Here is a 13,658-nt window from a genome sequence, read left to right as displayed (position 1 = left end):
TTTATGGCTAATACTTCATCGTGTGTGGTGTGCATGTTGTATCTATCTGTGTGTATATACCATATCTTCCTTATCTATTCATATATTGATGGACATTTGTGTTGCTTCCATATCTCGGCAATGGTAAATAATGCTGCAGTGAATATAAGAGTGCGTATATCTTTTTTAGTGTTTTTGTTTTCTTTGGATAAATTACCCAGTAGTGAAATAACTGGATTATATGGTAATACTATTTTTAATTTTTTAAAGAGCCTCCTTACTGTTTTCCACAGTGGTTGCACCATTTTGCATTCTCCCCAACAGTGCACAAGGGTTCCTTTTCCTCCAACACCATTGGTGACATTTATTTCTTGTCCTTGATTCTAGCCATTCTGACAGGTATAACGCGATTATCTCACAACAGAAACATGAAAAAAATACTCAACATCACTAATTGTAGGGAGAAATGAAAACAAAACCACAATGATATTTTGGTCTGGTCTATATTTTAAACAATCCATTAAGTGGTACAGAGAAAAATCACTTCTCCCCACAAGTTGTCAAAAGTTCCATTTATATGACACAGAAGGTGTCGGGAAAATGGTTTCAAAGCATAGAAGTGAATAAATCCCAAAATTTACTTCATCTTTCACATCTTTTGTTAATTTTGGTAAATCTATGCAGACATGAAAAAAAAAACCCTCCAATTGGAAACAATATATAAAACAGCTTAGGTGCTGCAAAGTTACAGATGCTGCACATGGTTATATACACTATTATACACTATTGTAAACCTGGCCCAGTAGTTCAGTATACCATCTCCTTGACACCTTTTAGATCTCAGATGTTTCCTAATCTCCACACAGCACTCGACATTCATTAAATAATAGTAGAGCCACTAAACTGTAAAATTCAGAAAGGCCTGAGGCTTAAATGCTCAATTAGCAATTTACTGAATGAACAAATCAATGAATGAATAGGTACAGTCGTAAGCTAAAATATTTGCCTTCTGCTAGCTTTTAAATAAAGGTCTAGGATGAGATAAGTAAACCTGTGACTACCATTACAAGCCGAATATCCTGTCGTCAAACGTTCCAAAACTCAAGAAAGGGGTTGTCGGGGAGCCCATGTCTACACTGGAGCACAATTCAACTGCTCGACTTGGTACTGGACGCCACCAAGTGGTTAAAACACGAGGCTCGGAAAAGCCTGGGTTCCTGGCCACCCTCTTAAGAATGCGCTGCGGCCAAGGAGAGATCACCACCAACAGCAGTATTTGGACCAGACTCTGTTGGTCCTAATACCTCTTCTAGAAATGTTAGAAATCGCAATGGCTCTCCAGGGCCCCTAGACCGGGGGTGGAAAAGGGGATTGAGGATGGAGATGAGAACGCATCCGCTTACGCTAGAACCACTCCTCAACATCAAGGGTGAAAAGCCCACGAACTTACAGCTTACAGACGCGGCTTGCCGCAACCCAGCTTTTTAGGATACCCTGCAGCTCCGTGCCACTCCCACTCAGCACTGCCCGGCTTTCCCAGAGACGTTAAGTTGCAGTCGCAGCACAATGACGTCAGTTCTCGCCGTCTCTCCCGACCAACTCCAGGGCTCCGCCTGTCGCTCTCTGTCGCGCGCGCGCACTACGTCCCTAAGGCGTGCGCGAGGCGGCGGCTGAGCACCGCCATTTTGGCCGGTGGCCGTAGGAACACGCCGTGTGGGTAAGAAGTGAAAGGAAGAACTGATTTGGCCTCTGAGCTCCCCTTCGCGAGGGGATCGTTTTCTCCAGGTACGTGAATAGCCCGGGAGGGTTTGGCCGCTGGCCGAGGTGGCACACGACTTAAAGACCGTAGGGACGTTCGCGGAGAGTCCTTAGTGAGGCCTCCGGAGTCGGCGGCGGAGAACGCAGCGGCGCGTGGCAGCCGGCTCGGGAGGCACAGCTGGAATCGCCAGAGCGCGGGCGCCACCGAGGGCTTGGAGGCGCGTGGCTCCTCTCCTCCGGCTGACCTGGACCTCCGCCTCTTGCCTGCCACCCGCCAGGGGCTACCGGCAGGGACTTAGATGCCATCTCAGAGATCCAGTCTCCGTCGTCTCCGCTCCCCCTTCACGGCGCTCTCGCCCGAGAGCTGAATCTTAACGGAGAAGGAAGGCAACTTGAGAACTTAAAGCATCCCTTTTCCTCCCGTCCTTACCCTGACACAGTAAAATGGACATAGTGTCACACGTGGCGTATTTGATTATAGGAAGAAGTCGTGGCCTTTCCTTCCACGGCTTCTGCTGTGATTATGGAATGAGTCATGGCATTTTGCCGCCATTAAGTCGAATCCTTATCCCGTCTTTACAGAAATGATGGGCAGTTGTCGGTCTGCTTTTCGTATAGAGCAGCGGGTATCTTTTATCCCAATCTCCCAGTTCAACGCCTGTAAGCTTTTATAGCACTTAGCACTTTCTGCTTAGTGACTTGTTTTCCCTACCTTTATATGAGCGGCATGAAATCAGGTGTGCAGCGGTTCATACCTTGTAGACACGATGGCCAAAGCTGATTACCACATCCCGTAAACTACATAAGTCTGTTTTCTCTGTGTTCGTGGTAAAGTCCCTAAGAGAGAAATACTTGTCAAAACAACGGGGAGGGTTGTGAAAGGGGTTGTGTTGGTTTTGTGTTTTGTTGTGTTTTGTTTTGTTTACTCCTCCACAGGGACTGCTAGCTAGACATTTATGATAGTGGTATTTCGTGTTGCATTTTTAAGTACATTTGTCTCGTATACTGAGAATATTCATACTGTATCAGCTACTTGACAGTAAAGCTTTGTCAGTATTAACCAAGGAATCTTTATTTGTACCAAAAGGGTATTTTTTTCGTGTTAAAAATCTTGTTATGCCCATTAAAAACATTTTCTTAGGAAGAACATTTAATACAATTTCTGAGGGGAAAAAAGAAAGTGGTATTAATTGGTGTCCCTTCTAAATGTCTTCAGTTTAAGACTCTGAAATGACGAGTTCTGCACCACTCCCCATTTACATGTTTTATAAGACTAATAACCTACAGTAACCATAGGTTGGAATGTTTTATGTGATATCAAGCATCATTTGTTCACAGCAGTCTTTTAAGTGCTTTCACATGGTGATATAATTTTGGTCTCAGACTGCAAATACTTTCTTTCCATAATGCCTCTCACTTCCTTTTTTTCCTCCCGGCTGGAAGAATGACAGTGAGGGTCATTGTTTGAATACCTGTTTTGAACACAGTTTGTTTTCAGATCTGAAATACCTTCAAATTCCTCTTTGTTTCTAAGACTCTCTTATTAAATTCCACTCCCCCCACCACCTCCACAACTTCACTGTGCTCTGTCATTGAAAAAGAAAGTAGGGATCCCTTCTCCTCAGTTCTTTTTTTTTTTTTTTAAGATTTTATTTATTTATTCACGTGAGGCAGAGACACAGGCAGAGGGAAAAGCAGGCTCCCTGCAGGGAGCCCAATGTGGGACTCCATCCTGGGACTCCAGGATTACATCCTGAGCCGAAGGGAAACGCTCAACCACTGAGCCATCCAACCACTGAGCCATCCACACATCCCACCTCCTCCCCAGTTCTTAAAAATTTGAAAATAACATATAAATTTAGTCAGTAGTGTTCACACAAGTAACAGTTCCACAAAGAATCTATATTCTTTTTTTTTTTTTTTAATTTTTTTTTTTTTAATTTTTATTTATTTATGATAGTCACACAGAGAGAGAGAGAGGCAGAGATACAGGCAGAGGGAGAAGCAGGCTCCATGCACCAGGAGCCTGACGTGGGATTCGATCCCGGGTCTCCAGGATCGCGCCCTGGGCCAAAGGCAGGCGCCAAACCGCTGCGCCACCCAGGGATCCCAAGAATCTATATTCTTAATTCTTAAATGCATTTTAATTTATTACTATTTCATATAAATCAGCTTATTATTTCTGGTATAGTTTTATTCTATAAGTCATCTCTTTCAGTCACTTGGTTTTTGAAATGTTTTGAAATATCAGATAAAACACTTTAGTAGTTTGGCAGAAATCTTAGCAATTTTGTGTTAAAAGATTTGCCCTAAAGGACTTTGTGACATTCATTCACCACGTAATTTGTATGGTGTCCAGCTTTATTTTAAAAGCTAATTAACTCTTCAGTTTTCAGGGAGTTGTCACTTAAAATGAAAGCTTTTTTGTAGCAATTCAGAAGTCATTTAATTTCTTGCTCATCTAGTCTATGAACTGGACCAATTTTTAAAGGTTTTAAGGGGGTAATGTGGATCTATCAGTAACCATAGTTCTGTTAATTACGTAAATAACTTAGTCTGCTTTTGGGTGATTTTTTTTTTTTCAGTATATACTTTAGTGGATAGCTGTCACTGTGAAGTATTGGTAATTAAAATATTTCTGGTATCATTATAACATTTAAGAAAATTATATCTAAATTCATTTTCTCATTTATTCAACAAATATTTGAGCTTTTATGATGTGCTGGGCACAAGTGTAACCACTGGGCTGAATAGACAAATCTTTGCCCTCATTATGGAGTATCTTTTACTTGGGGTGGGAAAAATTCTGTGTGTAGAGAAAAAGTATATAAATGCATGTATATACACACAATAAATATTACATAAACCATTTGTGCACATACATATGAAATATAGACTGCAATATAGTAGAAAGAGCTAAAGAGAAATAGCAGTTTGGGTATATTTTTTCGTAGTATAGCTAGAGAAGGCTTCCTGAGAAATGGACACTGAAGACTTGAAGTAATGATCCTTGTAACTCACTAGGGTGAATAGCATTACAGGCAGAGGGAATAGAAAATGCCAATGCCCTGAAGCAAGAACATGCTAAGCAAGAACATATGCTAAGAACAAGGAGCCAGTGTGGCTAGAGCAGAATGAACTAGAGCTAAGGTAGTTAGAGATGAGATCAGAAACTAATAGAGGTTGATCAATACCTCATTAGTTATTTTAAGAACTTTGGCTTTTACTTAGAGTGAGTAGGGAAGCTATTGTAGGACTTTGAGTAGAGAGTGACATGATCTGGCTTACACTTAAAAAGGATCATCCTGGCTTTTGTAGTAAGAAGGAACTGTCAAAAGTCAGATTAGAAAAAGTTAATAGTAAAGTGACATGATAGGGAGCTATTAGAGTAACACAGGTAAAGAATAATAGTGGCTTAGATCAGAATGAGAAGTCAGATTCATGAAGGTAAATTGGGCAGAATTTGCTGTTGTGGCTTGTAAAAGATAACTTCAAGGGTTTTAACTTGAGTAAGTGAAGGACTAGAATTGTCATTTAACAGAATTGGCAATGGGCAGTCTGGGTGGCTCAGCGGTTTGGTGCCGCCTTCGGCCCAGGGCCTGTTCCTGGAGGCCTGGGATTGAGTCCCACATCAGGCTCGCTGCATGGAGCCTGCTTCTCCATCTGCCTTTGTCTCTATCTTCCCCCCCCCCCCGCCCCCCTGTCTCATGAATAAATAAATAAAATCTTTAAAAAAAAAAATAACAGAATTGGCAAGACTGCTAGAGAAACAAATTTTGTTGAGAACTTTAGGAATTGAATTTGGGAGATGCATACAGACCTCCAGGAAGAGATGTTGGATACTCAGGTGGATATACAAGTTTAGAGGTAGGAGAGGTATCCTGACTAGAGATAGAAATTTAGGAATTAACAGCATATAGGTAGGATTTAAAGCCAAGAGATCAGAAGACAATACCTTATGAATATAAGGTGAATTTTGATTATATAAGGTGAATATTTATGAATATTCATTCATAAAAATGAATATAGATAAAAAATGTGACTGAGTATTAGAGCACTCTCAACTTTTAGCCTAAAGGATGAGGTGAAGTAACCAAGAAAATAGGAGGAAAACCAGATTAGTGCTATGTCCCAGAACCATGTTAAGAAAGGGTTTCTATCTAGTAGGAAAAAGTCATAATTTGTGTCAGATACAATAGGTGTTCAAGTAAATTAAGAACTGTTAATTAACTATTTGTTTTACCCATGTATAGAGTAGCGATGACCTGATAAACTGTTTTGATGGAATGATGGGCATTGAAGTCTGAAATGGAGTCCAGAAAAAATACATACAAGTTTGGAACACTCTAGGCAACTCCTTCAAGTAGTCCTGTATAAAAGGAAAGAGAAATAAAGCAATGGGGAAAGATGGGGCCAGATAATAGAAAGTTTGAATGCTAATAGGAACGAGCTATTGGCAAGAATAATTGATGATGTGAAAGACAGGAGAGAGAATTGTTAGAACATTCCCCTTAGCAGATGTCTTTGAGTGTGCAAGTGGACTTCACTTTGGAAGTATATATAATGTGATTGCTGGTTGGCATAAGGCCAAGGGTTCACTTGAAATGACACTAGTCAGCATGGCTTCGCTTTTTTGTCTACGCATTTTCAGCTTTTTGAGTACAGGGGAAGAGTTGTATGTAACCAGGTTGTAGTTAAGGGTGTAAATCATTGACAAAGGAATTTTAGCTGGGGTACAGAGGGGCGTGAAGAGATAAGAGCTGACGGACAGTGGAAATGTGGTAGAATCAAGAGATAATGATTGTTGGTTTAGAGAAGGGAGAAAGTCAAAGAGTTGTTGGGCTGTTGGGTATGACAGGGGTAAACTGAAAAATAGGAGTGGTAGTTGGAGAATGGGGTATTTGATGTGGAGGTTATAGAAGGATTGCAGTTATTGTTAATAACAAGATCAAAGATTTCCCCCCAAAGAATGAAGGGCTTAGGGAGATTGAAAGAAAGGTCACTGGAGAAGAGAGCTTACTGAACTAAGAAGACAAGAAATATCAATGAACATATTAAAATCAAGAGAGAGTGAAAGTTAGCCAAGGGCAGAAATCTTCAAATTGGGAGGGAGTGATCTGATGGTCAGTAAATGTCTAAAGCAGTTGGATGATCTGAGAGGCAATAGCTGACTTTAGTGAGGAGAGAGAGAGAGAGAGGAGATAGTCTGGGAGCAGCATTGAGGAGCAGGAACTCTTACCACTCTCCAAGCCTAATAGTATTTCAGGGTGTGAGAATGACAGAGATCTGGAAGGGGAAGCAGTCAGTTAAAAAAAAAAAAAAATCAGAATTGAGGATCACAGCCCTTGATAGAACAAATTGTTTTGATCAGTGGGTAGTCTTTTGGCTTCAGGTTCTCCTATTACATACTGGAACAACCTGGAATTTTAAGATAATTTTTGGAATTATTTACTTTAATCACCATTCTGAGAAAATTGATATCTGTCATTAAGTCTAATACTGTAGAAGATTTTTTTTTTTTAATTTTTATTTATTTATGATAGTCACACACACACAGAGAGAGAGAGGCAGAGACACAGGCAGAGGGAGAAGCAGGCTCCATGCACCGGGAGCCCGACGTGGGATTCTATCCCGGGTCTCCAGGATCGCGCCCTGGGCCAAAGGCAGGCGCCAAACCTCTGCGCCACCCAGGGATCCCTGTAGAAGATTTTTAAGTTCACTTTGACCTTAGTTGCATAATTGATGGCACTGTTAATTATCAAGACTTAGAAAAGCTTCAAAAGTGAACACAGTCTATATGATACCTTGATCTTTTAATTTTAATGTGATTAGCATAAAATTCATCTTGGCCGTATTATAAATTTCCAGAGAAATGCGGTTTTTATTTTTGTCCTTTAACATCATGGTCATAATCTTAATAATTTCCATTAGTAGCATCATTAATAGTCAATATGACATGAAGTAATACTTGAGAGAGGAGTAAACATCCTTATTATGTATTACTTCTTCACATCAGCTCCTTCTATTCTGTTTTATTGGACTATACTAAGACACTGGTGTCAGTATTAATTGTGGAGATACTATATCATTTTTGTCCATCTATCGTGTAGTTTCCCACATCCCCTTTGCTCTTTTTCCTCTTCCTAGCCATTCTTTTTGCATTAGAGCTTTCAGCTTGGTTTATCTAGTTTATTTTTTTCCCTTTAAATTGAATTAAATATATAAATTTGGGGAAGGTTGAAATTTCTGGTATGACTACTATATAATTGTAAAAACTGAAATAGTATGACATTCTATTTGTTCAGGTCTTTTATGTTTTTCAGTTGTGGTTTGAAAGTTTTCCTCACATGGATATATCTTTGTTAGTTGATTCCTAGATCTTTTTTATGACCATTGAAAATGGTGTTTTTTCTTTCTTTATATAAATCTTCTGATTAGTAGTATATATGTAAAATTCTGTTTTTTCAACCTTACTAAATTATTTTCTTGCTTTCACTAGTTTTTCCAGTAGTTCCAGTTAATCGTATCTGAATGTAGTGATAATTTATGTTCTAATTTTTATGCCTATGACTCATTTCTCTTAACTAATTATAATTACATTGACTGTGCCATAATTTTGTTGATTTTTCTTTAATAGAAGAGCTGGATATTCTTACTTTCTTCAAATTATGGCAGATAAATTAACAAGAATTGCTATTGTCAACCATGACAAATGTAAACCTAAGAAATGTCGGCAGGAGTGCAAAAAGAGTTGCCCTGTGGTTCGAATGGGTAAGCTGTTCTATGGATAAGAGGTTTTTAAAAAAGCAAATTGGCTTTATAGTTCTGTAGGCATATGCCATTTTCCTATTAGTTTCTTTAAAACATGGAGCTAAGACCAGATTTTCTTCTAAATTTCTTTTACTGCTTTGTGACTAAATGATCCCATTTTTGTTAATGCTAGAATAACAGTATCCATATTTTTTAAAGTTCATGGACTATAAAATCAGTTTGTTACCGAGATTCTTACTGTTCTGGAAAAGTTCTGTACTTTTCATGAAGAAAGGACTACCAATATATTTGTTTTTGATAGTATTCTAATTTTAAAAAGCAATAATAAATAACTTAGTAAGAATGGCTAATTCATGAGGCTTTGCTGTATTTTCAAGATTAAGTAAATTTAAAACAATCCAGAATTATTGGTAGTCTTTAAGGGCTATGTTAAAGTAAGTATACTAGTGAGGTGTAAGCTTTTTATTTTATTTTATTTTATTTATTATTTTTTTTTTAATAATTTTTATTTATTTATGATAGTCACAGAGACAGAGAGAGAGAGAGGCAGAGACACAGGCAGAGGGAGAAGCAGGCTCCATGCACCGGGAGCCCGATGTGGGATTCGATCCCGGGTCTCCAGGATCGCGCCCTGGGCCAAAGGCAGGCGCCAAACCGCTGCGCCACCCAGGGATCCCAGGTGTAAGCTTTTTAAATCTTAAAAGAAACTTGGTCTACATGCTATTTAGAAATTCCATTATTAATATCCCTAATGCCAAGTTTAATTTCGTGTGTATATTGGATGACTACATACCTTTTTGGAGCTTCACTGAATTAGCTAATGTATTATATTCCTCCTCTGGTGTACATTATCATTTCTAAGGCATATTTTGTGAATTAAATATTCAGGTCAGACAGCTTAAAAATAAAACTAGTTTATGGGCACCTACCTGGCTCAGTCAGAAGAGCATGCAATTCTTGAACTCAGGGTCATGAGCCTCACATTGGGGGTAGAGATTACTTAAATAAATAACTTCAAAAAAAATTTAAAGTAAAACTGTTTAGGATTTGCCATAGTTTTATGAGCATATTTTCTTCCCCATTAGTATATGTTAAAAGCCTCAAAAAGCACTGGTTTTTTAGGATATTGTCTCAGTTGTATTTCTTTGTGTGGCCTTTGTTTTTGGAAATCTGCTTTTATATGAAGATTTGGAACCAGAATTACCTATATAACAATGTTCAGAAAATTCGAATGGCAGGGAAATAACTTTGTCTTTTCCTTTGCCAGGAAAATTATGCATAGAGGTTACACCCCAGAGCAAAATAGCATGGATTTCTGAAACCCTTTGTATTGGTTGTGGTATTTGTATTAAGGTAAGTGATACATTATTTTTGGGATCAAATTTGGAACCTGAAGAAGTCAGAAAATTCAGAATACATTATAACTATTTTTAAAGAGGCAAAATAGGGGATCCCTGGGTGGCGCAGCGGTTTGGCGCCTGCCTTTGGCCCAGGGCGCGATCCTGGAGACCCGGGATCGAATCCCACATCAGGCTCCCGGTGCATGGAGCCTGCTTCTCCCTCCGCCTGTGTCTCTGCCTCTCTCTCTCTCTCTCTGTGACTATCATAAATAAATTAAAAAAAAAAAAAAAAAAAAAAAAAAAAAAAAAAAATAAAGAGGCAAAATATAAAGCAGTTAATTAAAAAAAGTAGATTTAGGAGGATGGTATTCTATCAATAATCTAATATTGTTGCTTTTTGAATTAATTAAACCTCCTATAAAAGTTATCCTTGCTGGGGATCCCTGGGTGGCTCAGCGGTTTGGCGCCTGCCTTTGGCCCAGGGCACGATCCTGGGGTCCCGGGATCGAGTCCCACGTCGGGCTCCCAGCATGGAGCCTGCTTCTCCCTCCTCCTTTGTCTCTGCCTCTCTCTCTCTCTCTCTCTCTCTCTCTCACGAATTAAAAAAAAAAAAAAAATCTTAAAAAAAAAAGTTATCCTTGCCATACTCAACTTTGGAAAGCCATTTCCAACAAAAATTAATTTCTCTTTTTTTTTTTTTTTTTTTTTTTGCACCATTTTATGAAAAGGACATTCTTCCCCATGTTTTTACAGGTACTTCTTAGAAATGTAAATATTAAAAGTATGAGTCATATGACATACAATATTTTTGAGTCTGTATTTAATTGTAAATCACACATTTTAAATAGAAATGCATACAGCCAAAATTGTTTTAATTTAACCTAATCCTTAATGCTTCTGCTATATTATACATTCTTCTGTTGGAGTTATCACAGTAATTTTTCAAAATGCCTCAATTAGTTTTTGTTGCACTGAATAGTTTGGTTAGGGCTTTTGACCTTAAAGTGATCACCAAATTTAATTCATAAATGTTATTTAAGAACCAGTACATTTTATTCTTATTATAGGTATTTTTATTTGTAGATACTATTTTTATTTAGAAAGCAACTTTATTAGAGTATGGATACCACCCTGTTACTGATTCTAATAAGGCTTATGCGTATTGTACATTGGTTTCTGAATCCTTAGTTAAGTATCCAGAAAGACTTCACTGGTATCTGAAAGTGTTTTCCCTTGTTTTGAAAATATAATCAGGAAACATTCCTTCTAGCAAACATTTACGAATCTCTTATTATATGCCTATCAGTGTTGATGGTTCCAGAGATCTGATTTTGAATGATCTGTTATCTTCTGCCCTGTTTTCTTCTTTACTGCTATAAAAAAGGGGATTCCCAAATTTGGAGAAACACACTTTTAGTGGCTGAAAAGATACTGATGTGATGAATCTGTTTGGGGGTGGAGATATTAAATACCTTCTGAATACTAAGATATATTTTTACTTAAAATGTACCTTAGATGAAACAGTATGGATTTTTTTTTTTTGGTAGATTTAAAGAAGTTTATATTACTTTGCAACCTGTAAATATTTTATGTACATTGGGAATAATAGAAAATTTCCATAAATGGCAGTAACAGCATTGACAGAAAACTATCTTATGTAAAGAATTACTAGTTCTGGTTAGAGAGTGGTAATTACTTTGTTAGAATGTAAGATTTTTGTTTTTGTTTTTTAATTCTCTGTGTTCTTATAACTTATAAAATGAGAATTGACTGAAATCTTTGTATTCAAAGACTTTTGAATTGATCCCTTCAGCTCATTGAACAGTTCTGCTCAACAAATCTCTAATTTGAGGTTATATTCTTTTGATGTAACTTTATATAGTGTTCTGGGAGATTTTTCTAGTCACGTTGATGAGCTTCAGTAACCTTCCGGTTCTTGCCATCCTTGTACCTTGGACAGTTATGTGATTGATAGTCAACTGTTATTTGAGTAAATTTTGCTGTGAGTTAATTTTTTTTAATGTGAATTTACTCAATTGGAATATAAAGAATATAAAGGGGTTTTTTTTCATATGAGATGGTTAAAAACCACAATGGAAAGACCTTAATCATTGATCTGTGCAAATATTTTATTAGCTGTTAATGGAACACAAATAGACCCAAAAAGCATACACTAAACTTTAGCCATCAAGGACTCTACAAAGTAGAAAAGAAAGCATATGAAGATATGAAGAAGGAAGTAATGAGAAGGTATCTGTCATCAACTGAATATGGAATGACATACTCAGTAACCATGTTTTATCTTACTACTTAGCCTCATCTAATAATGTTTAAAAGAAAAATAGAGAAAAAAATACCCTACATTTTTGCAAGGTTTTTCAGTAAGTATTAAACCTATATTAAAGTCTAAAAGTATGCCAGTCACTAAGGGAGAAAACTAGTTAATATGATTCTTGCTTTCAAAGAACTTAACTTTTATTTTTTTAAGTAAAAATAAATGAATCGATATTTTACATCTTTGTGAAATTCCCACATTTGGGCGTGAGTTTAAGTTTTTTATTTTTTTTTCACTCTCTGCACCCAATGTGGGGCTCAAACTCATGACCCCAAGATCAAGAGTCACATACTCTCTTAACTGAGCCAGCCAGGTGCCCCATAATTCCCACATTTAGAAGATTGCTTATAAAAATATTCTTAACATATCTGTTTTAGTTGTGTGTGTATGTATGTATGTATGTGTATATATGTATACATATATTTATACATACATACATTTTAAGATTTATTCATTTATTTTTTTTTTTTTAAGATTTTATTTATTCATAGAGATAGAGAGAGGCAGAGACACAGGCAGAGGGAGAAGCAGGCTCCATGCAGGGGACTCGATCCCAGGTCTCCAGGATCCCACCTCGGGCTGCAGGTGGCGCTAAACCGCTGCGCCACCGGGGCTGCCCTATTCATTTATTTTTGAGAGAGTACATGGGGGAAGAGAATCTCAAGCGGACCCCCCACTGAGCACAGAGCCTGACATAGGGCTTGATCCCACAACCCCAGGATCATGACCCAAGCCAAATCAAGAGTCTGATACTTATTTGACTGAGCCACCCAGGGGCCCAGTCATGTGTATAATTCTTTTCTTTTCTTTTTTTTTTTCATGTGTATATTTCTAAAAATTAACACATAATTCTTTAAATAACAGAAATGTCCCTTTGGCGCCTTATCAATTGTCAATTTACCAAGCAACTTGGAAAAAGAAACGACACATCGATATTGTGCCAATGCCTTCAAACTTCACAGGTATATTTTCAAGTTAACATTCCTCTTTACTTTGGTCAAAAGTAAAATACATTTGGAATTTTCAGAGAAATATAAAAATGGGAAAAGGTATTAACCATCCACTAAAGAAAGATGCAAAACTATAACATCATACAGAATCATACTGTATGTGTTGGTAGTTCATTCTGGCTAACGTTATAATTACCTGGGATTTCTTTTAAAAAAACTAATACCTCAGTTTCAGCCCAGTTGAATTACGTCATATCCCTAGATAATAGGGTCTAGACCTCAGTAAGTTGTAAGAGCTCCCAGGTGATTCGAATATGCAAGTGGGGTTGACAATCACTATTGTTAATACCCCCGTTCCCAAAATAACTTTTAAAGGAACTTGTTCTCTCTTGTATATCCATGAATCTCATCTACAGAGAATATTACTCTGAACTTGGACATATATTGTTAAATCACAGGAATTCTTCAAGGTTTTTAATCTGCAGAACACTGATATTTTGAATCTGAGAGTCTAGATTTAATTAA

At 37.6% G+C, this 13,658-nt stretch overlaps 2 protein-coding genes across 9 annotated transcripts in view; one reads left to right on the top strand and one right to left on the bottom strand.

Annotated features, from left to right (window-relative positions):
* Positions 1–1,575, bottom strand: part of ANAPC10 (anaphase promoting complex subunit 10) — a 208,693-nt gene extending 207,118 nt beyond the window's left edge. For 4 of the 8 annotated variants that reach the window (XR_005985145.1, XR_005985144.1, XR_005985142.1 and 1 more), the window contains exon 1: positions 1,430–1,575. The gene's annotated coding sequence lies outside the window, so the exon portion shown is untranslated. The remainder of the gene's footprint in view (positions 1–1,429) is intronic. The other 4 variants (XR_005985143.1, XM_041737819.1, XM_041737818.1 and 1 more) reach the window with 2 other exon arrangements.
* A 43-nt stretch (positions 1,576–1,618) lies between these two features.
* The window catches only part of ABCE1 (ATP binding cassette subfamily E member 1), a 31,513-nt gene continuing 19,473 nt past the window's right edge, over positions 1,619–13,658 (top strand). The window contains exons 1-4 of the mRNA XM_041737816.1: positions 1,619–1,764; positions 8,375–8,508; positions 9,776–9,861; positions 13,048–13,145. Of these exons, the coding sequence (XP_041593750.1) occupies positions 8,406–8,508; positions 9,776–9,861; positions 13,048–13,145 (287 nt within the window). The 5' untranslated portion in view covers positions 1,619–1,764; positions 8,375–8,405. The remainder of the gene's footprint in view (positions 1,765–8,374; positions 8,509–9,775; positions 9,862–13,047; positions 13,146–13,658) is intronic.

This window comes from Vulpes lagopus, chromosome 23 (genome assembly GCF_018345385.1).
Source record: "Vulpes lagopus strain Blue_001 chromosome 23, ASM1834538v1, whole genome shotgun sequence".
NCBI classification, from domain to species: domain Eukaryota; kingdom Metazoa; phylum Chordata; class Mammalia; order Carnivora; family Canidae; genus Vulpes; species Vulpes lagopus.
The sequence above is the reverse complement of the archived record's forward strand: the minus strand, read 5'-3'. Positions and strand labels throughout refer to the sequence as shown.